Here is a 26,831-nt window from a genome sequence, read left to right on the forward strand (position 1 = left end):
TCCCGTCGGCCCCGAGATGGCACCGCCCATGGCGCGGTGCCCCCGCCCTCCGCCGCCGCACCGCGCTTGGCAGCCGGGCCGGGGCGGCTCGGGGCCATGGGCGCCGTGGGAGGCTGCGGCGGGCGGGAGGGCACCGCGGCGGGGTAGGGCAGGCGATCGGGGCGCGGGGCGGCGCGGTGGAGCTCGCAGGACCATGGCGACAGCGGCGGCGGCGCCCGGGCGGGCGCGGCGAGGGGCGCCCATGTACTCGGTAGGCAGCGGCGGCGGCGGGAGCGGTGCCGGGGGGAAGGGGCTGCCAGCCTCAGCCACTGTGAGGTGCCGGTCACTCCGAAGCAGAGTGGTGCAATCCCCCTCCGCTCTTCTGCCCCGGCTTGGGTCCTGAGGAAGCGGGGGCCGCGCTCCGACGAGAGGGGCGAGGCCTCTCCCGGGCTCGGCGGGGTCGGGTGGCGGCCGAGCGGCAGCCGGACTTCTCCCCTCACCAGTTCACCTTCCTGGGCCCGCTTCTTTGCCCGAGCTGCACCTCCCGGACCTGTCGTGTCAGTCGCGACAGCCGGGGCTCCCGATTCCGAGCGCCGCGTCTCCCCTCAGACCGGCTGTGGAAGGCCAGCCGGTTTGGGGAAGGTGGGACGTGGCTCTTCCCTGGCGGGGGCTGTGTCCCGGAGCAGCTGTCTGGGGCGGCAGGTGTCCGGGCGCTCCGCAGGGTTTCAGCCCCGCAGAAAGCTGACGTGCCAGCGGCGGTGAATACAGCGCTGGGAGATTGTCATGAGCATGGAGTGGCAGAAACGGGTTTTCCCGTGTTACATGGTCGAAATGACTTTACTGACCTTGTTTGTTCCCTACAGTTCCTTTGCCAGCTTCAGACAAGGAGGTTTGAGTGTGGGATGCTAAAGCCCCCCACCTCCGCCCAAGCATTTGGAGGAGGGGACTAGGGATAGAGGGAAATCACTCCTTGTTTCGGCAGAGATTCCCAAACTTCTCTGTCGTCTGGTATACCAAATGCAAGGCAAGCACCATCGTTACATTGCATATCCTAGTTACACAGAAGTGGAGAAGCTCCAGGCTCCCGCTCTTTTGATTCTGTACTTTGCCACTGTCACGGTAACTGTGCCTGTCACTGAATTTTCTCACGTCCAAGTTTCCAACAGTGTTTTTTAAGTGTGCTCTCTACCCGTTGGCAATTGAAGCTGAACAGCGGCTTGGCTGTAACGTGTAAAAGCAATGTTATAAATCTTAAGTCGTTGGCAAAGTATGTGGTTTGGCTCCCTCAGTGCTCTTTCAGAACAGGGTGTAAAAACAGCTATTGCCATGGAGAGAAATTAGTTGCATATCAAGTCTGAAAACATGAATGAGGAGCAGAGGCAGAGAGGTGATTTTTCACTGGGCTGTGTCCTTTGCAAAGCTCTGCTCACCAGAGCAGTGTTGGGGAATGGCTGTAGCAGTGCAGCGACTGCTGATGTGGCTGATGATGCCCGCGCTGAGTGCTGCTTTTCTTTGTCTGGGTTTCATGTAGTTGCAAATTGCAGGATTTAAACTTTTGTAATTGACATAAATGTTGCTTATATTTTCTGAGAACTGACTCATCACACACTGGTCTAAGAAGGTGTATACTTAGAGCCAAATAATATTTCTGCTGCTATTCTGAGCTGTCCTTTTTTTTTGCCATTACATAGCATAAGGGATTTATTTCTGATTTATTTTTAATCAAGAGGGTTGATATAAGGTGTCAACAGCAACAGATGGCTAATACAAACTCTTTCCAGTCATCTTAACAGTTCTTAGCTTACTTAGCTCTTGCAAAATACCAACCAGTTTAAAGCTGTGGAAGAAGGAAGGTTGAAAACTGTAATGCTATAAACTGTACAGGGGGAAAAAAAGCCCAAAAAGTTCTACATGAATATGGGCCTGGATTTAATACCCTCTATAGGATTGTTTTGAAAGTCTTTGGAGAGTTTGTTACTGTGAGGCAATTCTTTAAAATGCAGTAGTGGAAAGAAAAGTTATACACTCTACTAAATGCGATTATAGTAGGATTGTCTCATTGGAGGACTCAAATCCCACTATAATGTTTGACCTTCTCATGTTCTTTTCTCCACACAGTATAGGCAGATTTGGAGACCATCCTTTTGCCTATACTTTGTGGTGAAAAGAACATGAGAAGGTCAAACATTATAGTAGGATTTGTATCCTCCAGTAAAATGAAATTGGCTTTTGATGCAGTTAAAGCTTTGAAGGAATTTTTGTCGTTCTTCAGTGGAGATATTCCTGATTTGAGTTTTTTTGTTTTGTTTTGCCAAATTATTTTGTGTTGATAAATGGACAGTGATTAAAGGTTTGCTTTCTACTTTAAATGTCAACTACTCTGTTAGTGTTGCTGATGTGGCCTGTGGGCAGCTGGCAGTGGAACCTGACTCCTTCTCCCAGGGTTGAAAACCCAACTGCCACTGCAGGGCATTTTGCTTATCTGTTCCTGGTGTTCTCCTGCATGTTTGCTGGCCAGACTTTCTGCTCAGCACCAGAAAAGGTCACTGTAAGAGCCCATGAAGCAAAGTGGTTTATTTCTTCATTATCAGATTGGTTCTGCACCGGTCGTATATAGGAAGAAGAAGTGGAACGAATGAAAAGGATGCCTCTGCTACCCTTCAGGTGGTACTGTGGAGGAAGACATAAGCATTTTTATTTTTAGCATCTTCTTCTAATAGATATACTTGATCATAAGTGATACTTTTATATTTGTGTTTCACAGAGACTTACTCCAGTAGTCTTACTTCTCTGGTGGCTAGTGCTGCTGCTTTTAAGTTTAGAGAAGTACAATTTCAGTCTTGGAAAGACCAAGGGGTCATTCATACAAACTGTTGTGTTATAGGACATAATAGGAGACATCTCTCTCCAGCACAGAGATCTACTGACTCAAGGGGAAGAGTTTTTTCTCTGAGATTTTTGCAGTAGGATGGATATACAATTAGCTCTTGATGTGCCATTTGTTTTCCTGCTTAGCAATGGTATTGGTAACTCAGAGGCTGTGCTTCTTTTTACCTTTGTGTGCACCATACAGCATTTTGATCTTCACATGGCTGATGGCGTTGGGTTTTTTGTTTGTTCCTGCTTGGCTATGTTTCATGCACCTTATGTCCAAGCTTTGTGAAAACTACCACGAGTCACCAAGGTCCCAGATGCAACTTTAAGTAGCAGGGATCATTTTTTGTCTGTTGATGATTGTGTTTTTATAATGTCAGTCATGGCATTGTCTTCATCAAGCTGTGAGAGTTGGAATCAAAGGTGTTTTAGTTAATACCTATTAATCATGGAGAGCCTGGAGGCAAGGGACTTCAGCTTTAATAGCCCAGCTGTTCTCTCAGCTTCTTCCTGTTGGGCAGAATTAAGTAACGTGGCATAGGGTAATTTGGGGATCTTTGCAGTTGAAAAGGGTTGGGATGGGGTTTTGGGGGGGGGTTGTTTGTTTGTTTGTTTGTTTGTTTGTTTTCCTTTTTAATTTCTTTCCGAATCACTGTTTCAAGCAGGTAATATTAGTTCCTGCATTCACAGAGTGTGGAATACAGATTGAAAGCTAAAAAGAAACCCCAAAATGTTGCAGACATATTGCAACATGTAGCCAAGCAGATCACCAAATGGTTCAAGACAGTGTCTCATTCTTCATTTGTATGTTCCTAGCAGAAAGAGCTCACATCAAAGAAAAGAGATGAATTTGAAGATATCTTGGAGGAAAGACGGTTGTCCAGTGACTTGAGATACGCAATGAAATGTTATACTCCTGTGATCTACAAGGGACTTTCACCTTGCAAGCCAAATGCTATTAAAAGTGCTGTTCTCCAGTCAGAGCAAGTTCAATATGTTATCAAGCAGGTGAGTCTGGACACTGAACTGTAAGATGAGGTAGGGTGGACACAGCCAAGCTTTGTGTGGCAGCAGGGAAAAAGACCTTGTCAAAATGATAGCTGTAGTTTGGAAGATAGCTCAGTAAATGAGTAACTTAAGAGCCGTACTCTTTTGGCAGGAAAAACAAATACTGATTTATCGTAGAGCTGGCACGTCAGATAGCTCATTCATGAAACAGTGTTTTGATTTTGCATATACCACACTTTACCATTAACTTATCCAATGTGCCTGACTTTTTTTTTCTTTAAATTTCTACTCCTACTCCACTGTCCTTGCCACAAAGCAGCATTGTGAAAGACAGAAGCACTCTCCTTCTTTGTAGACATTTTTGTGCTTTGGGGATGTCTTATTGTAATTTTACAGGCTAGTGATATATTTATGAGCTAGTCCTAAATGCTACTTTCATTCAAATGAGAGTTACATTTCAGAGATAATTCTTTGAAACACTGTCTAACATGTAACCATATTTTTGTTTTAAGATGAAGGACTGCTGCTATTTTGTAATGAATAAAGTATTTTATGGTCAGACTAGCTGATATTTTATATTGTATTGAAATGCCTGAAATAAGAGTGTGTGCTAGTTAGCAGAGTAACTATTTTCAGTATTCATAAAAAATACTTCCAAGTGAATAGAAGTATATAAGATGTTTTGGTTAGTCCTGAGTGGTCAGTGGCTGCTGTAAAATTTTTCTGTTGGTTTAGTTTAATGGTCAGTGTTACAAATGATGTATCAGTGTCTGTTATGATGTGACAAAGTAAACGATGTCCTGCAAAGTAGTCCTGTTGCACATCATGGATTGCTAAGTAGTATGAAATCCAAAAAAGTCTTTCAACTTCAGAGACATTAAAAGATTTACTGGAAGAAAATACTTTACAGAGGACTTGACAGAAAGACATTTGTATGATGTTTTCTTCTGAAGTGCTGCATTTTTGATGGAAAATTATTTTGATGGATATTTTCTGGGCTAGCATCACATGGTTGAAGGGGGTTAGCAGACCTCCCATTGCAGCCTAGTTACCAGCCTTGCACAGAGATTACTGAAAGTATCTGAGACTGTCTTGGGCAATGAGCCCAACAGTCTACGATTAGTGACCCTCCTTCCTGAGCAAGGTTTACATGGCTTTACACAGGCATACTAGAATTTGTTCTCATGCCAAATTGTTGAGGTTACTAAAGTTCAGTATTCAAAATGAAGGTCATTTGTTTGTTTTAGCTTGCCATATGTCACTGATCTGGTTTTTTGATTTCTGATTTTGGGGAATAAGTGCTTAGTTCTATAGTGGATGTTCACTTAAATCACACAGGATGATCTGTGTGGTAATCCTTTTGCTGGTGAGTAAGAACAGTATCTCTCCCTAGTGAATAACAAGAAGAACTTCTTGGCTTCCTGAGAGAAATTGATTTTCTTAGGCTGAAGTGAAAGCAGCTTTTGACTTCTTTAAACATTTAAAGTAATCAGTTAAAACTACATGTGGAAATACTTAGGATGAAGGATAACGCATTTAAGAAAACACAACTGAAACAGTAGATATGATGGAGGAGATGGATTTTCACATGTGTCGCAAAAGAGAAATAATAGGTAAACAGTGCTGGCTTCTAAACAGAGCTGTGCTTTTTCTGGTGGCTTTTTCTTCTGCCATTCCTTCTCTTTCCTCCTCCCTGTTCAGTAGAAGTCATATTCCCTATTACATAATAGTAAAAGGCTTACCTTTTCAATTAAATATTTCCAGATTCAAAGTATCAAATAGGAGGGATGACCATTATTTAAATCTGTTTTAAGAAACTTCAAAAGGGAATGTGCACGGCAACAGAAAAAAAGTCATTAATATGCACAGTTGGTAGAGACAGTGCTTTGTATGCAATTCAGCTACCCATTGCCAAAGTAATACATTATTAAGAAATTGAAGTGTGACAGGGCTGAGGTTTTCCATAAACTCTAACTCAAATGCACTTAAAATGTTTCTGTTGTGATTATCTCTGCAAATGTAGGTTAAATTTTACTAGTCAAAGAAAAATGCACACAGCCTTCTTTAGACGGATAATATAGGAAATATTCTTTGAACTTAAATCTCCTCTGCACATGCTACAAGTTAAAACATTCAGATGGTGTGTTTGGTGTGGGGGGGAAATCATTGCACACCCTTCCCCCTGCCATTGACATCTAAGCCCATTCTTGATTTTTGGACAGCTTTCACTTGGCTTTCTCGTGTTGACAGACACCAAACAGATTCTGTATAATTAGATAAACGCCTATCACATAAAATAAAGTGTTGTGGACTATTGCAGTAGTTCTGCCATAGTAGCTGTGGCACATTAGAATGGTGTGCATGCGCAAGGGGAAGGGAACAACTTCTCACCGCTATTTTGTTTCTCTTTAGTTAGCCAAAGAGATGGGAGAATCACCTGATATTATTCAAGAAGAAGCCACGGAAATCCTGGATGAGATGGGCCACCGTATGCAGTTAGGAGCTGTCAGATTTTTTGCCTTTACTCTGAGCAAAATATTTAAACAGCTTTTCCAGAGAGTTTGTGTGAATGAAGAAGGAATGCAGAGAGTGAGTACCGGTGGGGGAGAAAAAGTTATAATATTTTCATATCAGTCACTTAGACAAGAACTCTAATCTTTAAGTAAAAAATATGAAAAATACCCTTTGGTATTTCTTAACAAATGTGGGAGGAAAGAGACATGATATATAAGTATTTTAGAGGCAAACAGCAATTAGGACTTTTTGTACATTTTCCAAATGCTTTCTATGGTAAGGAATGCCATGTGCCCATGATTCTGTTAGATCAGCCACTGAAAGAGTCTTTTCTATATCATACTATAAAATAATAACACTTTTAGCTGAATTGGGGGTGAAAACAATGTTATGTGGCTGAGTGGACTGGCTGTTCTGCAAAACCTTCATACGACTAATGGTAGTGAAACACAGCACCTCTGAGGCAGAAGATGCTTTAGGTTTGCTTCAGTTTCCTGGGAGCCATTGTCTCCCTCTTTCATTTCAGGATGCTGCTGTTTTGGAGAGTGTACTGTATTCCCTGGAAGTCAGCAATGCCAGTCCTGATAGCCCCTATTTGGTTTTTCATCCCCATTAAGAGGGATTTTAATTAGACTATCACATAATGAGGGTGGCCCTAGTTTTTGAGTCCTGTGGTACCTGTGAACCACAGGTTGCTAGTCTGGAAACAATTGCTCCAAATTCCTATGGATTCCGTGCTGAAAAAGGTATAGAGTGTGTGGACAGAGAAACCACCCAAACAAATCAGTTTCTGTTTGTCTTAAGCCCAGTGAAAGTTTACATTTGCAAATTTCAACAGTCAATTGGTAAATACTGGAACAATATTGTTTGCAATGTTTTTTTTTAGTTGCAACACGCCATTCAGGAGCATCCAGTTGTACTGCTGCCCAGTCACCGAAGCTATGTAGACTTTTTGATGCTGTCTTATTTGCTATATACGTATGACTTGGCTTTGCCTGTCATTGCTGCAGGAATAGGCAAGTATGTTCTTTTAACAATGTTTTCAGGATTTGGAGAATCGGTAGCAAGGGGTATGGTAGCTGCACAAGTATTTGTGTTTAACATCTGTTCCAAATACGTCTTGTTAAAGCCTCCTTGGGGGAGAGGCTTACAATGTCTGAAAGCTTCTCACTGGTGCTGAGTTTTTTTTCATAGCAAGTTCACCCAGGAGTACCCCATCTGCCCAAGGCTGGGGCAAATATAAGAGTTGCAAAGGCAACTTTCTATTGCTTTTATGGCCTGGAACAGGCAAAAACTTGCCCAAGAGCTACTGTGGATGCAGAACTTCTTTATACTTCATTATACAGTTTTAAGTGCAATTATAGTAGCCAGATATGAAGTGCTTGTTGCCACTGTGACTGATTCCCTTGAAGCATTGGCATAACTCTGTTATGTGAAATGCTGAGAGCAGAGCTGGCTGGGAAGCAAAATTTCATGTCAGAGGTCAGGATTTTGGACATACTTAGTTCTAAAGCAGACAAATCCAGTATATTTGTGGGAAACAATTCTTGAAGACTTGAACAGTAAATGTGTTTTGAGTTAATATGTGTTTTGAAAACCTGGACTCTGTAAGCACTTAACTGGGAAGCCTGATCTTGGAAGTCTCGGGTATCAACCAGATCTTCTAAGCAGGCAGAAAACCACCTTAAGGTCTGGTGCAGCACTGTAATATGTACAGGTAAGCTAGCAAAGATCTGGGAACCTACTGCTTTACTGTAGTCTACTTTTCCAGTCAAGAGGTTGGAAAGACCAGTAGAAAACCAGCAGAAGCTGGTTGCAATGGAAGATGAGATTCCCGTGTTCTTTGAGTTTGCATCTGGGTGATGCAGGTTAGATTCTGGTGAATTCAGAAGTCAATGTCTCATAGCTACCTTGATCAAGGTGTTACATTATTATGTTAAAAATCTGCTCACATGCTGTCATAGGTATTGGTGTAATCCTTTGCTGACTTGGATTAGAGTCTTTTTGAGTTTTGGACCTCAAAATGGTATCTTATGATACTATTAGTTTAGCTTACAGGAATTTTTTAATGATTAACATTTTTTTAAGTGTTTTGGGTGCTTCAGGGTCAAAATTCTCCTAAAGAATTAGGGGCTTGCAGCTTGATGTTGCATGTGTGTATTATTTTAAATTCCTCTGGAGCAAATACAGTTCTCTGTGGTTGTAGTTGTATTTACTGCATATCGTGTTAGAGGTTCACAAGATGTGGTTTACAAACTCACTCTCAAAGTGATACTTGTGCTGAGTGGAAAGACACTCTCCTGATAAAGGTGGTAAGTGCCTTTGCTTTGTTAATTATCTCTTGGCCTCAAGTAGCATATAGATAGATCTGTGGGGATTAGCTAAGAGAAGGTAAACAGTTGTCAGTAACACTGGTAAATCCTCATGCAATACATTAGCAGGAATCTAACTGGTGCTAGGATCACGTTTCTGGCATCTATGACGTCTTCAAGGCAGTAATTGTCAGCAATGCAGCTAGAAATGTGAATTTATCTTAGTGAATAACTGTTCTCAAGTATTTCATGGATTGAAGTGGGAAGGAGGTTGAAGTGGCACATGGCCAGCTGCTGTTTAGACTTGTTTTAAATGCTTCCTTAAGAATTTTTTAAAGTGAAGTGTTTCCTGGTTTTGACAAGTTAAGCATTGACCATTGTTCCTTAAAACTAAAAAATTTACAGAAAATTTTAGCTGGTTTGATGTACGTCCCTCAAAGTGATGATTCAGGATCATAAATGATCTAATGTAGTTTAACTAGCCAGGTAATTTCTGTGTCTTCTAGGATACATTCAATAGTAACTGCTTTTTTCTACAAATGAGTGAGACGATGTACTTCAAAAATTTAGTCTTCATTATGGTTGAACTCTGGCCATCTAAATTATGAAAATAAATTGCTCTAAGTGAATGCAGCTTACCACAAAAAATGGAAAGGGTATTATAATATGCCATTCATGTCTACATAAGTCTTGCTAGGCAATCTGAAGGCAAATAAGCATATTGGCAACAATGGAGTCCTTGTAAGAGATTTTCTGTATTCTGGTAATTGGAGTATTAGAGAACATGGTTGATTCTTCTGGCTGATATTAATCAATAAATTTTGTATGTGTGGTTTTGTTTTCTGTTTGATTGTTTTTCAGATTTCCTAGGAATGAAAATAGTTGGTGAGCTGCTACGAAGGGCAGGTGCCTTTTTTATGCGCCGTTCCTTTGGTGGGAACAGACTCTACTGGGCAGTGTTTGCTGAATATGTAAAAACAATGTTGCGGGTAAATAAATTACTAAACTCTCAAAATGTATGCTTGAGAAAGACTGTTGGAATGATTCATGTGAAATATGCAGGATGCTGTTATGGGTATGTGATTGAAAGTCTTCATGATGATCTCATTACGTCAGAATTGCTGTAGGTGAAGACCATTAGTCTGTTATTACAGTTCAGCAGTAAGTGATAAACAAATTACTGCTTATCAGTTGCTTTGGATTGTGTGCCCATATCTCATGACAGATACAATATTTTCATTAATTTAACTATATGGTGTGGCAAATAAAATGAATGAATATAGGCATAGAGATGAATGAAGTTAGACATGCATATCTTCCATTAAAAAAAATAACTTACTTACACTTGAAGTACTTAAAACTCTTTGTGGACAATAAAGAATAAATGTTTTTTCTGACCAGCTTGTTTGTCTGTTTTACTTTTGAAGAGTGGCTATGCCCCAATTGAATTTTTTCTTGAAGGGACTAGAAGCCGCACTGCCAAGACTCTGACTCCAAAATTTGGTAGGTTTATTGAAAATGTGGAACTTTTTATTATTATTATTAGTGTTTTAATTACTGGCTATGTGCTTTGTAAGCTCTTCAGATAGAAAAGGATGTTAAAGTATGGGAAACTGGGAAAATCTGTAAGAGTACTGGAAAATATTATGGTTGGAGTTCCAAGGCCATACAAAGAGCAGCAATATATGTCACTTGCTCTCCACTGCTTTTGCTCCCTTTTATCCATTGTGTACTTAATTCAATTACTCTTTACCCTTTTCTTCCTAGAAAATAAGCATCTCCTGACCAGCAGAGGAATATTGTAATCTAACTGTAAAAGTAATGGAGAATCTTTAAAAGGAAGATACTGTGTGACCACTGAGCAGTCTGCTGAAAAGAGCACAAATAGCTGTCTAAAAGCATTGCTCCCATTTACCTTCTGTTTTAAAGCTTGGGCAATATCTTGTGCTTCTGCTTGCTTGAAGAGAGAACAGGCACAGTGCACACCTGTTAGCAGTTTCTAAAATGCAGAGATACCCTTTTCAAAGTTAAATTGCAGTTCTTTTCCCTCTTTGAAAAGGACAGGTGATTCACTTTTTTTTTCTCCAATTTGCAGGTCTTCTCAGCATTGTGATGGAACCCTTTTTTAAACGTGAAGTCTTCGACACATACCTTGTTCCCATCAGCATCAGTTATGAGAGGATATTAGAAGAATCTCTCTATGCATATGAACTCCTAGGAGTCCCAAAGCCCAAAGAATCTACATCTGTATGTAAATTCCTTAAGAGCAGGACATAAGTGGATGTATACACACCCTGTAGCACCAAAATTTGAGTTTTGCTCTTCCCATTTTCATAGGGGTTGTTAAAAGCCAGAAGAATCCTCAGTGACAATTTTGGTACCATACATATCTACGTTGGCCAGCCAGTGTCCCTTAGAACCTTGGCATCTGGGAGAATCAATCGGTGCCCATACAATTTGGTTCCCAGGTACCGCATCTTTCCGTGGTGTATGCACAGGAAAAACACTTGTTTAGTCCTCACCTATGTAAATAATTAAGATGTTCTCTTGTACTTTGTTTTCAACTTCTCTTGCCTCCCTCCATCTGACTATTGAGACCACTGAACCTGTTTTGCCTTAGCAGAGGCTTATCATGCTTGTGAATGGGTGTTTCTGAAATGGGTTGTTACTTGCGTGGCATTGCCCTGTGTTGAGAAGATGCCATTTTAACGTTTAATGATGATGCGTGAGCCAGGCAAAGCTCTATGTTCTGAGAATTCAGTGCTTTTGCCACTTTAAAATTTCCACCTTTCCCTCCCTTCCTGCTTTATTCCTGCAAACTGTTAAGTGACCACGTTTCAGGGAGCTGTAGCTGTGACTGAATTGGGTGGCTTTTGCAATTTGTTATGTAAAACATAATGCTTTTGAATTTTGTTTGAAGATACCAAATGTACAGCATCAATACAGAGTTCTGTGCTTCAAGTACTGTCATGAAGCTACTGATGTTTCGCTCTATACTTCTGTTCTACATAGCACAGAGATAGAATCACCCTCTAGATGTTAGGTGCTGTAAAGTAGTTATGAGTCTAGGAGCAATATGGAAGAAATGAAGGGGGGTGTGATTTTTATTTCAGTTTTTGGAGCTCTTTACTTTGAACTGCATTGTTCTTTTCAGGCATCTTCCCCAAAAGCCATCGGAGGATATCCAGGAATTTGTCAGTGACGTAGCTTATAAAATGGAGCTCCTGCAAATAGAAAACATGGTTTTGAGCCCATGGGTGCTAGTTGCTACTCTCCTGCTCCAAAATTTGCCAGCCATGGAATTTGAACTTCTATTAGAAAAGACCCTGTGGCTTAAAGGCTTAACACGGACTTTTGGAGGATTCATTGAATGGCCTGGTATGCACAAAAAGTGTTTTCTGTTCCTCTTGTTGCTTATGAAGGATAAATTAGATTTCTGTGGAAGCAGTGTATGATGACAGCTTTATAGAATGTTTTTTCAGAGTTGTAAATGGATTTTAGGGTATGCTAAAAATTATGCTAAATCCTGACAGGTTTTGACTTAACCTTTAGAAGATACTACTTCGAAAAATTCTTAGGTGGAAGGAGAACAGATATTTTACTATTATATCCTAAATGAGGGGGAGATGGTAAGGTACTTGTATTAGAGTACTGACATTAGTCTAGTGTCTGTCTTTCTGAACCCTATGGAAGTCACAGGCAATTTTCTGATCTGCAGCAGTTAACTTGGTGTAATGCTTGATATTGACTGCAATGTAAGTTGTTACTGTGGCAAAGAACTAGCAGAAACAAATGGGGGAGAAAAAATCAAAACTCTTCAGTTGTCTGTTAATTTTTAAATTTCACTTTATCTCCAGAAACAGTGATGACTTTTTGGAAGGAAGGCTTCTTTTGTGGTTTTATTTATATACTTACACACAAACACACTCTTTTTTTTAATATATATATGCAGGCTGCTGAAAGATTGATTGTCCTTTCAGATTTTCTGTTTTAAACTTCCCTCTGTGAGCCAGGGTGACACAGGTAATTAATTCTAGAGCCTCAGGATGTAAGTAGTAAAGCTAGCAAAGAAAAATATTGTGTAATGCACCATTTACCTTTTCACTGTAGGTAGACTTAAACCATGGACCTTTGCTTTTGTAGTCCTGTATATAAACAAGGATCTCTTTCACTACTGCAATAAAGAAATAGGAGCTGGCTACTGGTATAACAGAACTCTGTCATTTCTGGAAAAAAACCACTTCTTTCAGGGATCCACACTGCAGGGGAAGCAGGCAAGTTCTGCTTCTGCCAGACTGGTAAAATCAAGAATTTCATGACAGTATTTGAATACTGTTTAGAATCTTACTGCACAGTAAACTGAACAACATACCACATTCAGGTTAGCTTATTTATTTTGTTTATTTTCTTAGCAACAGTGAATAAGCATTTGCTTTAGTAGGGTTGTGATATAGTTGGGGAATTGTTGGAGTGTGCTGGCTGTGCTCAAGGCATCAGTTGCATAGAAACAAGGTTTGTTGTTTTGGTTTAGATTGTCAATAATTTGAAAGAATAAATACGTTTTAAAGGCTAATTTGGTGGTGTCAGCAATTATGTGTACCCTGTCCATTCTTCTGTCTCCAAACAGCTAGTTGTTTCTTCCTTTGTGATGCAGATTGGTTGTTACAGGCAGAACATTTGCTTGACTGTTAGAAATTTTATATTCAAAACAGGAACTGCAGAATTACTTGCTCAGTCTTCTGCTTCCTATTGCATTGAGAAACTTAGGAGCTTTAGCAAAACTGGAATAAAGTAGGCTGAAGGAATAAATAAGATACAAGGAGCCTCTGCATGAAATCTGTATTAAAGGAAAAGAATAGACTTTTTTTCTGTTGGAGGCTATATTGATGTGATATGCTTGTGGTGCTGTGAACATGCAAAATGTATTAAAATATTCAGTAAAAAGTATTTATTGCTTCTTTCCTTGAATGCCAAATTGATTCCAATTTTGATGCAGGGAATCTTTTGGTAGTATTTAAAGTCTAAGGTATTCTAAAAGGGTGAGTATATTTTCAAGAGCAGAGATACTGCTCTATATCTGAATAAAGTTTGTGGTGTTTCACACTGACAAAAAAACTTTACCAAAGCTCACAGGTTTATGATACTCATGCCTGCCTTGGGAGAATTCTTTTTTTAAAAAAAGCTGCAACCCGCACACTTCCTTACTTTAGACGTTTTGAAAGGATTATCTTACATAACAGGAAGAGATTTGAGTTTAAGTACAGTCCAGTTTCTCATTGAGCAGGTATGTTATGTTACAATACTTATGTTAGGATTTCCATAAATTTAATTTGGCATGAGGCCTTCCTTGTGTATGAGAGTTGATGAAAAGGGCTATAAGGACCTGTACATCTGATTTAAAACTTGTAGTGTCAGAAATGCCTAAGCAGAATTATGGTCTCCATTTCCTTAGTGATGAACGTATCCATCAAACCGATATCTCCTCTTTTTATGTGAAGGCTCAGAATACTCGTTCCAGAGACAAAGGAAGCATTTGTCATTGTTAGCCAGTGTTTGAATTTAAAGTGTTTTAATTAGTGAAATGTCTGGAATTAGTTCTCTCCGTGTCATACTATTAGGCTGCCAGTTCCTGGTATGGATTGTTTTGGAACATCTCTCCAACTGAATGTTTGGTGTAATAATTGGTCTTCAGTGATAAAACTTAATGAAAGAGTGGTGCATTTTAGGCTGTTTCAGTAGAGTTATTCTCCCTTTTGCATCTTCCTGAGTGTTGTGTTTTCCTGTTAGATAACCTGTGTGCCAAAAAAGCAGTCCTATCTGGCCTCACCCTGCATTCCAACATTGCTCAACTTGTCGATGGCCACGTGGTCCTGAATGACAAAGGAGTGGAGGATGGAGCTATAGGGGAGATTGTCTTCAAGCGTGCCCTGGCCATCCTCATGTGTGCCACATACAGAAACCAGCTGCTGAACGTGTTTGTGCGTCCATCTCTGGTGGCACTTGCCTTGCAGATGACACCCAGCTTTAGAAAAGGTACATTTGGATTCTTGAGAATCTGCTGGCTTTGCTCCTTGTGCCATCAGCTGTGAGAGGAGCTTGAGGTTCCTGTGACTGCTAGAAGGAGCTATTTGAGACTATTATACTTGGGATAAGGCCCATGGCTTAAGGTGGATGTGTTGGGGGGGCATGCAGGTAATTTGCTTATCTTTTTTTGTTTGTTTACCTTTTGATGCCTTTGGAAGTAGGTATATTGTGCTGAGAGGGCAGGGGCAAGGTGAGCTGATCTCAGTTCCTGGGTTCCAAATTGCACGCAACTCATGCATTTATACAGTGCAGTCAGGTCTCAGTCTTTCTTCCCACTATTGCTTCTGAAGTAGTTAAGTGTTTTCCAATACTTGGTACTTAAAGAAACTTTGCAGAATTCATACGTTAGTTTTTTTGCAGCATCTGATTATGTGGCATTTAAAGCATGTTCTGAGAAGCTACAACTCCTTGCTCTTTCCTTTTGTTAACAGTTGAATCAAGTTCTTTGAGTCCTTGCTGTTCTGTTGTGGTGGTTTCTGCTGTATGTGTATGTATGTATGCTTTTAATGTCAAGTCCATACTTTATTTGAAGTAGGTACTCTCTCAAATAAGGGATAAATGGCTTTTCACTTGCATGTCTTAAATTATGTTTTTAAACAACAGTACTTTACAATGTTTTTTCCAGAGGAAGTCTATAGCTGCTTCAGCTTCTTGAGAGATGTTTTTTCTGATGAGTTTATCTTCTTTCCTGGCATTTCATTGAAGGTAAAAACATGCTTTATACAAAAATACTGATTTACTTGCAGCCAACTAAAATAGCATCTGATTCCAGGGCTCTGCCAAACAAGTGCTTTGTGATAAACTCCTACGGTGATATCACCTTGATCTGTAAGTGGAAGGGAGAATTTAAAAGGGGGTCATTTGGTTAGTTGCAAAATGCAGTCTGAATCCACAAGGTTGCATATCCAATCTTTTTTTCCCTGAAATTGCCCAATTCTGAACTATTAAAAAACTATAGCAGAAGTCTGGCTTTTTTGCATTAAGCTACCAGTTTTCCAGCACAGGTATAAAAATATATGTAAAGCAGTCTTTTAAATGAAGTGTAACTACTGTCCTCTTGCTCTGCAGTTATGAAAGAGACATTGGGCAGTGAAGAAAAAAAGTGCTAATGTAGATTTAATTGAATTCTGTCGCAGAGTGGGTATGTTCTGTCAGCACAGAAACAAAACTGGAATTCTTGTTGAGGTTACACTAGGATAATTTTTTCTGAAAGGTCTTGCAGACTCTGTAGGAGAGGGGCACTGCTGCTCTTTGTGAAAGTGAAACTATAGGTATTATACCAACTAATGACCAACCGGTTTATGCCATTATCTTTGACAAATAGAGTATGCAATTCTAAATTTAAGTACCTATTGTCCTCTGGGTGATTATACCCCTTCTCCTGCTGCTGTGATTAGTTGTTTTATATAGCTCTATGTGTGTGGTCTGTGATGGCTGGGCTATCAGAGGCCCGATAACACCCAGTGCCTCTGAGTTTGCCTCTGTACCCACCTCTCCTTGACTGCACAGCATGGCAGTATCTGCTGCTGTAGTGTCTATACAATGGGTAGTGTTCCTCTTAGGCCTTGAACTCTGAAGGTTTCTATGTTCCAGTGTATTAGTAAACTTTTTTTTTCAATATTTTGGTGGTTTATAGTTGAGCCCTTTTAGCTTTTTATTACTGGCATTTGTCTCGTGGAGAGTCAGGTAGTACATTATGAGCACAATGAGGGATGCAGCCTGTGAAGTCTTTTTAAGTGAGAACTTTCCTATGGCATAACAGTGTCCCTCTTAGAGTCTTACGGAAGCTTTAGTTGCATCCTGTTTTCTTGAAAAGAGTTTCCCCTCATTCTACCTCCTGCCCCATGCAACCATCAACTCAAAGGCAGTACTGTTCCTGTGTACTGCCTTACTGCAGGGCTCAGTGTGCCTGTGTGCACCTCTAACACAGCTGGACACAGGCAAAGCGAGAACACTGCAGGCAGCACTTGCTCTCTGCAGGACTTACTCTGTTAGTTTGTACACAAACCTGCTGAGTTGGAGCTGGCTCTGGTCCAGCCAGCTTGAAATGCAGGTGAGAACAGGCTTATCAGTAAAAAAACTGGTTCAAAATCATACCCAATATATATTGTTAAGTCCGTGTGGAAGTTTTTGTCTGGATTTTAAACCTATTACATGGGATTTTTGTCAATGCTAAGGCCAAATATCTGATGGTGATAGTTGTGATCTTTCCTGCATTAGAAAAGAGATAAGCATAGTTTTTCTAAGAATATTCAAGGCTATATTAAAATCTCATAGATTTTTATATAGAAGAGAATTGGGCTTTTTTAAAAGGCTGATTGGCACATTTATGTTTAGTTTTATTTGTAGCTTTTTTTATTTTGTAGCTTTTTTGAAGTGGCTGAACATAGTAGGGAGCAGGAAGGTGGCTGACTATGACTGACTTTACTGGAGTCAGATGAAAGAGTTGCTGTAATGTTGAGCAATCTCTTACCCACCCCTCTATTTGTTCATGTGTCTGTCGTGTCTATGTGCCATGCCCTTGTGTTATCTGTGTGTGTGTCCCCTCCCCCTTATGCCCATATTGGCAGTAAAATGGTATTGTCATTGACATTTCCATAATTTGTAAACTTTTTGGCCCACAAAAAAGAAATACAGAAAAAAACCAGACAACCTGACCCTATTTTGACAAAATCCCGAGGGAGGATTTTGCAATAGCAGCCACAACCACTTTCTTTGTGCCAAGGCCTGGTGTGCATCGAGATACTGCTGTGTTTAAGAACATGTTCCCACTGCCTTTTTGTAAGGTTATTTCTGGTAGATAGGAAAATATTGATTCAAGTCTCTTGAGAACTGAGTTCAGAAATGAAAGTCATGCCCTGTTGTGGTTTCTGTTGTTGATTTTGTGGGAAATGGACTTCCTGTAAATGTTGAAATGTCAGTTATGCATCTCTTGCCCAGGATTTTGAGGAAGGATGTTTTCTGCTCACAAAATGTGATGCCATTCAAACGAGTCAACAGGAGATCTACCCTACTGACAAAGGAAGTGTAATGGTGTCTTTCTTGTCAGCTATGTTCAGACCTTTTGTGGAAGGTTACCAGGTATGTTGTCCTTCAGAAAATTAACTTTTTTTTTTCCTGTGTTTTATAGGGAAAGTAGGAGAGCTGTGATACTTCTGCAGCATAAATAGTGACTGTTTTCATGGTGGGCGAGTGCAAGAGTTACAAAATAGCAATAAAACACCACCCTCTCTCCTGGATCCTGATTTTAGCTTTTGACTCAGCCTTTTCCAGTTACTAAAGCAGTAACTATCTTGTAGTGTGATGGCTCATTGTAGGTTTTTAGGCTTCATGGGGAGTGTGCTGCTACCAGGTTCATTGTTCTTTTTTACGAGGAGCTCTTGCTTAATTCATTTTATGTGGGCTGTCCTCCCAGGTGTGGAAATGAGTTTACATCTCCTATGTAATAGCTTTTATGGGAGTCATTAATTACATCTGTATATCTTTAAATTCTTCTGGTTTTCCAAGGTTTTAAAGAGATTAAACACTTACATTCCTGTAGTAAGCAATGTATACAAATCCAGGAGGCTAAAATCTCAAGTATGTCAGCACAGGATTAGTGGGGCTGTAGATGTTTAACATAGTAGAATCTGTTAATGATCTGATGTATGACTTGGGCCGAACTGTACTGATTTGCCCAGTTTTTCCATCTGTGAAACACATATTGCTTTACAGAAATTAAACTGTTTTTTATTGTTAGAACAGGAATGTTAAATTAATGTCTAAGATAACTATTATAGAAATACTGAACCTTATTTTAATATTGGGATTCTCATGCCTGTAAAACAGTAATAAAACTTTCAGATGCCCTATGTAGTGACCTTTTGAGTTCCTCTCCTACACTTTTCAAAGTGGAATAGTAATACTCACAAGTACATGTCTCTTTGTAATTCATAACAAGCTGACAATCAAAAATAAAGGAATGCTAATTTTCTTTAAAATGTTAGTTAATTTTCAGATACCTCTCAAAGGAAATGAAAGAAGCATTTACTGAGAAGCAGTTTATACCTGGCGTCCGCAACTTTGTTTTTCAACTTCTTGAGAAGGGTGTGTACAGCTGTTATGCAATATGATTTTACAAGAGTAGCCTGTTAACAGAAAATTATAAAAATTTTAATTGTGTTTCTGCTCTCTCCATAGGGGTTACGCAGTGTTATGAAGCCCTGTCTTCTGACATGCAGAAAAATGCCTTAGCAGCTCTTGTGCAACTAGGTGCTGTGAAGAAAAAGAAAATGTAAGCAATGTTGGCTTTTTGATCTGTAGAAGTCAGTGTGTAGTCTTAGTGGCAATTCTTAATGTTGTCTGAGCTCTTAGTATGAAACAAAACAGCAGAACCCCAACTGCCTGAGCACCAGTCAGATAGTGGTTGACTGGATTTCTGGAATCATAGTGAAGACCTGGTAGTTCCTTTCTGTACAAGCAGAATGGCACATCCTCATAGTGAAAAGACTTCTGTAGAACCTAGCAACAAAATTCATTAACTTACTAATAGGCTGCTTCTGAGTCCCTTTACCTTTTGGTTTTCAAATTTTCTCCCAAGGCTCTGATAAGCAGAAAGAACAGAACTGCTTATTTGTAATAGGAGAGTTACTCTCTGTGTTACAATAAGCCTTGTCAGGCAATGTAAGCAAAAGTCAGGAATACTACCGCTTTGGGGGAGTTCAGCACTGACATCTCAAAGCAATTTAACTGAAAGCTTAATCATTAAAGTCTTTTAACAGTTCATAGTTTTTAGGCCTAAGATTAAAATTCACCATTGTTATACAAAAGTATGGTGATACACATTATTGTGTTATCAAATTAATTTGTGTTGTGGTGCTTCTTACTGTATTTAAAAGTATGACCAAGGAAGTCCCTGCAGTGTCTTGAGTGTTTCACAGAACATAGTTGTCAGGTGATGACCCTGAGCTATTTCCTTATGCCTCCGTTCAGGAAATGAATAGGTTAAGGTCTGTAATGCTCTTGAAAAGTGCACAAAATACTGTAGTTGTTATGTCCCCTGCCACAGCATTGTGCTAGATAGATGTGTATACCTAAATTGCACTTTCAAGTAAAAGGAATAAATTGCATGCAACAAAATTTGACACCAGATGAATATTTGGTTCAGTTTCAGAGAATCTTGAAAAATACAAGATTGAAAACAAACAATTATTCTCTTCCTGCAGTTGTCCCCTGTTAAAATTGAGGGAAGAGGGAGGCGTGGGGACTGTGAACAAGAGAAAGGATAAAGAAAGCATAACTCTTCTTGAGTAGAAGTCTGATGTCCTTAAATTTAATATTAATATATAAATACTATGTAATTGTGAAAATGTTTTAAGTCAAGTTTTAATTCATATTTGTGTAGAAATTACTGGAATAAGAAATATTTATTGAAAAAACTTTTTTTTTTCTTGTAACTATAGGTCGAATGGATTCACTTACAATGTAAATCAAGAGGCTGTTAGTAAAATCCTGGACATGTTTGGTAAGTGTTCTCTAATTAATTTGAAGAGAGCTTATCAAGTTATAAATTACTTTTGGACAATGCACATACATTCGGTGTAGTGCTTTTTCCCTAGTAATTCCATAGATTTAACTGTGTAAAAATCCTAGTAATATTTTTTTACAATACTTTCTCTGGTGTCATTGGCTACAGCTTTGAATCTCCCTTCTTTATTTCACATGCTGTGCAAACCAATGACCAAGAGAAATGAAGTAACAAGAAGTTAAATGGCATGGTGTTTGTAGCAGGTTGATCAGAAGTGTTTTCCCTTTTTTTTGTTAGATGCTCGGATACCTGTACAGAAACCTGTGGCTGCACGACTCTAAGTGGTTCCTGATACTGTGAGTGGATGTAAGTGCCTGCTGAGAACACGGACCACTGCCCCACTGGAGCAGGGATGGGAGCGGGCAAGGTTCCCCTCTTGCCCAGCCAGCCTGCAAGCTGAGAGGCAGAGAGATGTTTTACAGCTGGGCAGCTCTCCATGACCGCTTAGGAGTTGCTGCTGTGAGGGTTAGAGTTGTATTTGTATCCTCACTATCTTTTGTTTTTTAAAACAAATTAAACATTGTCTTTTTTTTTTTATTGATAAGTATTTAAAGAGACGTGAACAGTAATCGCTACCTAAATATGTTTTTCTAGACTTATAACAAGGAATGTGATTGGTTTCAAATATTTCATGAATATGAAAATATAACAGGGAGTTGAAAGACTTGCTATTAATATTTAGAAAAAAAAAACCCTTGCGGGCTGGCTAAATGCAAGGCAAGGCATTCATAAGGAATGAAGAGCACAAATCAAACCTTGGGCAATAACAAGGACTGCTAATTCTGTTGCGTTTTGTGTTTGGGTATTTTTTTGTTTGGGTTGGGTGTGGTTTTTTTTTTTTGAGGCAACTTGGCATTATTTTAATTACTTCATGAATGTTATATTTAAACACTGAATTAAAGCAGCGCCGTTAACGTGTCTGTCTGTCATCTCTTCCCCCCCTTCCCATCGCTGACTGCGGTGCCCGGTACAGACCCAAAGCGGGGACAGGCGCGGGGGGAAGGGGAGCGAGCGGGCGGATCACGGGAGCGCCGGGGGCGGGGGCTGGGGCGGGGCGGGCTGTTCCGGGGAGCGGCCGCCTCTGTGCGCGGGACCCGGCCGGCGGAGGCAGCATGGCTCCGGGAGTGGAGCTGGGTTTCGCGGCGGCGGCGGCGGCTGGGCCGGGCGGGGCGTGGCGACTGCGCAGCGCCTACTTCCCCAGCAAGGTCGGGGGGCGGCCGGCGTGGCTGGGCGAGGCCGGGCTGCCGGGCCCCGCCGCCCTGCGCTGCGGCCGCTGCCAGCGGCCCTGCGCCTTCCTGCTCCAGCTGTACGCGCCGCTGCCCGGCCGCTCCGACGCCTTCCACCGCACCCTCTTCGTGTTCGCCTGCCGCGGCCCCGCCTGCTACCGTGGGTCGGGACCGCGGGGGCCCTTCCGCGGTGAGGCGCAGGGAGGGAGGGAGGGAGGGAGGGGTGGAGGGGCGAGGGCGGCCGGCCGCCTCCGGGCTGACCAGCGCCTGTCTCCCGCAGTGTTCCGGAACCAGCTGCCGCGGCGGAACGACACGTACCCCGAGGAGCCGCCCCCCGAGGAGCCGCCCCCGGGCCCGGCCCCCGCGCCCCCGGGGCGGCTGAGCGGCGGCGCCGCGCTGTGCCGCGTGTGCGGCTGCCCCGGGCCGCGCTGCTGCGGCCGCTGCCGCCGCGCCGCCTACTGCGGACCCGAGCACCAGGCGCTGGACTGGCGCCGCGGGCATCGCCGCTCCTGCGGGCAGCACCCGGCCGAAGGTGGGTCCGGGGCTGCAGACACCTCCGAGGCGGGGGAAACCACGTGCTGCTGGGTGGTTAAATGCTGGAGGTGTGCTTGATGCGCTCGTGGAAACTTTGGCTACTCACAGCATGCCATAGAAAAGTATGAGAAGTGTTATGGCCATCAGGGCACCTGATGCACGCTTCACTTGTCTGCGTGCGCTAGTTAGAACGAGATGTGCACCGAGCTGCCAAGCTGCAGGTTTTGAGTTTTAAAAATGCACCGAGCTGTGAAACTGCAGGGTTTGGGGTTGTGAAATGCTGCTGCTAGCACTGTTTAGTCTGCCTTCCACATCACTTAGGTTTACAGTATGTTCAAAGCAACATACCTGTTGTAGTTTTCCACTGTCCCTAATATAGTGTGTTTCTTACCTTCTAGTCACATCTAGCAGTGATGTAAATCGTTCTTGCTGATACCATGTTTGTACTGTATTGTTGCTACCTGGTTTGCTGTGTGGCTTTTGGGGGGAAGGATGTGAAATACGAGATGACATTGTGAAGTGGTACCTGTTTTCTGTTTTGTAGATGACTCGGTGGATGCAATTCCAGAGCATAATGAATTCCTTTTTCCAGAATATGAAATTTTGATAGAACCTGAGGAACCAGAATTTCCTGATGACAGTACTATAGATCCTGGTGATGAACAAGTAGCTGTAGAGACATCAAAGGACCTGAAAGAACAAGAGGAACTTGGAGCTACAGGCAGTGCAGGTCAGAAATAAGATGCTGCCTGTAATTCTTCACAATGAAGCCTGTATCACATCTTTAAAATATAAAATACTGTGATTTTTAAGTGTTCATTGTAAACCACTGGTGAAAAAGGGCTAATTCTACACTCATTTATGATGCAAGTTTGTTGTAGATGTTCTGTAATATAAGTTGCTTTTATGGGAGAGACTTACTAAGCCCTGACCCCAGAAGCTGTTAAAGCAGCTGTTGCTGCAGGTAGCTTGTAGTTACACTGTGTCCCTGCATACTTCCAGTAGGTGAGAAGGACAGTGAGAAGGACAGGACCTTGAGCTGCTGGATGCTGTTGGAATTGGGAGATTAAATTAGACTGTCTTGGCTTGACTTGGTTCCATTTGTCTTAATTTATAGAAAATACTTAAAATCTCCTTGTCTGTGCTAGAAGGAAAATGTTTTGAGGCTATTTTAATTGACCTTGAATTAAGCAATTGAAGTGCAGGCCCCTTCTTCCCTGCTCCCCCCAAATTCATGATGTGTTTGCAGCAACTAATAATCTGAAATAATCTGAAATAATAATCTGGGAGCCATAAACTGTAACCAATTAACTCCTTCCCTTTTCCAATGTTCCATTACTGACATCTATGTTTAAAATGCATCTAAAACTAGTAAATGAACCTGTGTGTGACCAAATTTTAACATGCCACAAAAAGAAAGAAATCTTTGAGTGATTTATGCAACCAGTGATTTGTGAAGCAAAATGCATTTACAGGTGCTAAATATAGTTTTTAATTTTTTACTGTCTTGTATTAGCTCGTAACTTTTGTTGTTCTTTTTACTTGTTTAGGTGAAGCACTTCAGTCCTTAGATGAAGAGACACTGGAAGCATTGGCAAAACGTGAGACTGAAGAAGACAAGATCTTCCAAATGTTTAAAGAAAAAGTAGCTGCTGAACCAGAGCAGGTGAGAAGATGGGGCGGCCTTAGAACTTTGTGGTTCTGGCACAGCATCCTGCTGCCCCTGCAACGTTTCACTGCCTTTTGTACCTAGTTAGAAATGAGGATGCCTCCTCACCCTCCACACACCTAACCAACACACCCTCATTTCCTTATGTGCACAACATAAGTCATGCTGAAGTAAGAATTCAGCACCTGCTCATCTATCTTAAACAGAAGTTGGTCAGGATGAGATGGCACAGGGGCGCTGAACCCCCCAGAGCGTGGGAAGACCTGCCATCCTGTGACCTGCCATCCTTTCGTTTTAACCAAAGGACATGGTGAACCACTGCATTATTCCCTAGCCTGTGGCCCTGTTGGCTTTCCTTCTCAGCAGAAAGAAAACTGCAGAGAAGAGCTCTATCATTGTCACCAGCTGCACTGGGAGGTGGTTTGGTTTTTTTAAGGTTGAAGAAATTAGTGATGGCTTTAAAATTTTTACTATTTCAAACAGAAATTCCCCTCTCATACTATTTCTTGCTATTACAAGAGGCTGAGTCACATTGTCAAACAAAAGCATGGTCCCTGGTTCCATTCAGAGGAAACACAGGCCTAAATCCATTAAAGTGGTGGAGGAAGAAGAAATTGTCTCAATTTTTTGCCTGGTACCCGAGGGGTTAAGGTACATATACAAAAAGTAAGAGACTTGAGTGTCTCCTTCTCTGCTTTAGGTATGTGCATCACCTCTCTCTGATCATCCCTGTACTGACTGATCTGCCCAATGTCCTCTTGTTGATAATGCCTGATTTGCTATGAACAGAAAAACTAAGGATATGTCTGAAAATGCCTCCTTCTTGGGCCTTAGGACAATCCAGTTGCATTTAGATGCAGTAATGCATAACAAGAAGAGCTGGGTTGCATTCCTGACTTTGTGTGCAGTTCTGTGTGCTAATTATCAAGCTGCTCTTTCCCCATCTCAAGACTGTAACATACATTTCTGGGTCCCTTAATTAGGGGAATGCAAATAATTGGAATTTATCATTGCAATTTATCCCTGGATCATTGAAGAAGTGTTGCATAGTTAAGAAAATGCATATAAAACAACCCATCTTATTTAGAATACCATGTTTGCAAATGATATTTTGCCATGGTTATTACTTAAAGGATCTGACCTTATTCTGCGCTGTCTACAGCTTTGTCTAGCTGTAAATACCAATTTTATACCAAAACCAAAAGATAGTAATGAGAACTTAAACTTCTGCTCTATTTCAGATTATTAGATACTGCAGAGGAGGAGAAGGCCCAGTCTGGGTGTCAGGTGAAAACAGGCCTGAAGAAAAAGATATCCCAAATTGTTTATGTGGTGCCAAAAGGATTTTTGAATTCCAGGTATGTAAACTCATTTAAAAATAATACAGGTAATGTATTTCAGACTTAACAGGATCTGATTGTAATAGGTGTTGGCTTGTAGTCAGAGCAAGAAAGTTGAAGTTGCTACATACTAACTATGCTAAATGATTGCACAGAGCCTTTATTTACTATTGTAACTGCTTTTTCCACCAGATAATTTGCACTATCCATAAAATGGTGCTCTTGTGAATATGGAACCGTCTCTTAAGTAACAGGACTCCAGCGTGATATATTTCAAAAAATTCACAACGTGAATTGTAAATATGTCTGGCTGGAAGTATTCAGCTTGAAATTTTGAATGCTAGTGATGTATGCATGGTGAATACACTTAATGTCATGTGAAGGTAAAATGTAGTCATGAAGGTAATTTCAAATGGAGTGAGGCTCAGAATTGGGGCAAGGCTTATAAGGTCAAATAAAACTTCTATAGATGAAGTAAGTAGGGCCATGCCTTTGATTCTCTAGGCATCTACTACACTGCTTTGGGAATTTCAAATTTATTTTATTTGAGCTGGTGCATGCAGTCACTTCAACTGGGATTTGGTGTAAGAGCACATAAATTCTCTTACACCAAATGCAGGATCCTTCTTCAGAAAGAGAAGCAGGGAGAACGGAGAAAGCTGTGGCCTGCCTCTAAACCTTTTGGTTTTCTTTGAAGATTATGCCACAGCTCCTGAACTACCTTCAAGTTGACAGCCTTGGAGAGAGCATTGACTGGGGAACACTGGTGGTGTACACTTGTGCTAACAACTGCGGTGGGGCACACGAATACCTGGAAGAGTTCATATGGAAACAAGACTATTCCGTGGGCCATGTTTTACCAAGTTGAGTCATCTAAATGGAATACTTGCTTTATTTCATTGCATCTCTGCACTATGTAAACAGGTAGTTGAACTAGAAGTCACTGTTAACAGCGGATCTTGTAACAGTGATAAAACTGCTATAACTAGACCTCGACAGCCTCTCTCTTGTGCTCCGGGGAAGCTTTTACTTCAAACTGGTAATGAAGCCAGATGTGTTTGTTCTGTGAGTTTCATTTCAAATCTCATTTCTCAGTGTTTAAATAAAGATGAAAAGCTTTGGATTGGTGAAATTATCTTTTGTTGGTGATAGAACTTCAAAAACCTAAAGACTGGTGTTTGTCAGGACTTTGTGCTACTCAAAAATTAACATTCATTCAGAGAAAAGCAGACTACTGTAAACTCACTTGAGTGCTTATGCTGTACAGGAGTCATAGCTAAGACAAAGCTGCATAGCTTTTTGATGTGGAACTTAAGTCCGCTTCTCTTTCTGAACAGGTGCACTCAGTCTAATTTGACAGTTCTTACATGTTCTGATTGAGTGGTTTGTGGAGATAAAATGCACAAAATTAAGTGTTTTATCTGACTTAAACTATTTCTGCATGGGGCTAACAGTTTTAACCCAGTTATCTGGTGCAGAAGCAGTTTTAATAAAGTGAGCCATACCGGAAAACGTTTGTCTTGTTACACACTGCCTGTAGCAGCAGATTTTCAAGCTGAATTGTACCTTAAGTCTGCCAGCTTTGGTAAAGTTTAAAAATAAGTGCCCTCTGCAGGGATCCTTCTGCTATTTGACAGCCTTATAGCTGAGGCAAGAGAAAAGTGAAACCATAATGCTGAGGTTACCGTGGTAGCTGCTTAACTACTCCTGTGGTTATAGCTACAT

The 26,831-nt window shown here is 41.1% G+C and overlaps 2 protein-coding genes across 4 annotated transcripts; both read left to right on the forward strand.

Annotated features, from left to right (window-relative positions):
* Position 1: 1 nt before the first annotated feature.
* GNPAT (glyceronephosphate O-acyltransferase) lies at positions 2-21,255 on the forward strand. 2 transcript variants are annotated; one of them, XM_064648862.1, is made up of 16 exons: positions 2-250; positions 3,670-3,861; positions 6,274-6,450; positions 7,262-7,391; positions 9,549-9,676; positions 10,115-10,190; positions 10,783-10,934; positions 11,025-11,155; positions 11,842-12,065; positions 14,475-14,720; positions 15,397-15,476; positions 17,712-17,852; positions 18,758-18,857; positions 18,951-19,044; positions 20,213-20,274; positions 20,575-21,255. In XM_064648862.1, exons 1-16 carry the CDS (start codon positions 17-19, stop codon positions 20,616-20,618), a joined length of 2,211 nt encoding a protein of 736 aa, XP_064504932.1. In that variant the 5' UTR covers positions 2-16; the 3' UTR covers positions 20,619-21,255. The 2 variants fall into 2 exon arrangements, with proteins under 2 accessions (XP_064504932.1, XP_064504933.1); XM_064648863.1 differs by having other exon boundaries at positions 14-250; positions 3,673-3,861.
* Positions 21,256-21,417: 162 nt separating this feature from the next.
* PDCD2 (programmed cell death 2) lies at positions 21,418-26,238 on the forward strand. Of its 2 annotated transcripts, none has more exons than XM_064648865.1 (6): positions 21,418-21,753; positions 21,844-22,095; positions 22,642-22,827; positions 23,648-23,763; positions 25,008-25,124; positions 25,726-25,858. In XM_064648865.1, exons 1-6 carry the CDS (start codon positions 21,450-21,452, stop codon positions 25,780-25,782), a joined length of 1,032 nt encoding a protein of 343 aa, XP_064504935.1. In that variant the 5' UTR covers positions 21,418-21,449; the 3' UTR covers positions 25,783-25,858. The 2 variants fall into 2 exon arrangements, with proteins under 2 accessions (XP_064504935.1, XP_064504934.1); XM_064648864.1 differs by having other exon boundaries at positions 21,424-21,753; positions 25,804-26,238.
* The last annotated feature ends 593 nt before the right edge of the window (positions 26,239-26,831 follow it).

The sequence above is a fragment of the Pseudopipra pipra genome, chromosome 3, assembly GCF_036250125.1.
Source record: "Pseudopipra pipra isolate bDixPip1 chromosome 3, bDixPip1.hap1, whole genome shotgun sequence".
Classification (NCBI taxonomy): domain Eukaryota; kingdom Metazoa; phylum Chordata; class Aves; order Passeriformes; family Pipridae; genus Pseudopipra; species Pseudopipra pipra.

Coding starts and splice junctions, on each gene's coding strand:
- PDCD2 (XM_064648864.1), top strand. CDS start 21,450: ATGGCTCCGGGAGTGGAGCTGGGTTTCGCGGCGGCGGCGGCGGCTGGG. Junction 21,754..21,843: donor ACCGCGGGGGCCCTTCCGCG/GTGAGGCGCAGG, acceptor TGTCTCCCGCAG/TGTTCCGGAACCAGCTGCCG. Junction 23,764..25,007: donor TAGCTGCTGAACCAGAGCAG/GTGAGAAGATGG, acceptor GCTCTATTTCAG/ATTATTAGATACTGCAGAGG.
- GNPAT (XM_064648862.1), top strand. CDS start 17: ATGGCACCGCCCATGGCGCGGTGCCCCCGCCCTCCGCCGCCGCACCGC. Junction 10,191..10,782: donor GACTCTGACTCCAAAATTTG/GTAGGTTTATTG, acceptor TCCAATTTGCAG/GTCTTCTCAGCATTGTGATG. Junction 15,477..17,711: donor TTCCTGGCATTTCATTGAAG/GTAAAAACATGC, acceptor TCTCTTGCCCAG/GATTTTGAGGAAGGATGTTT.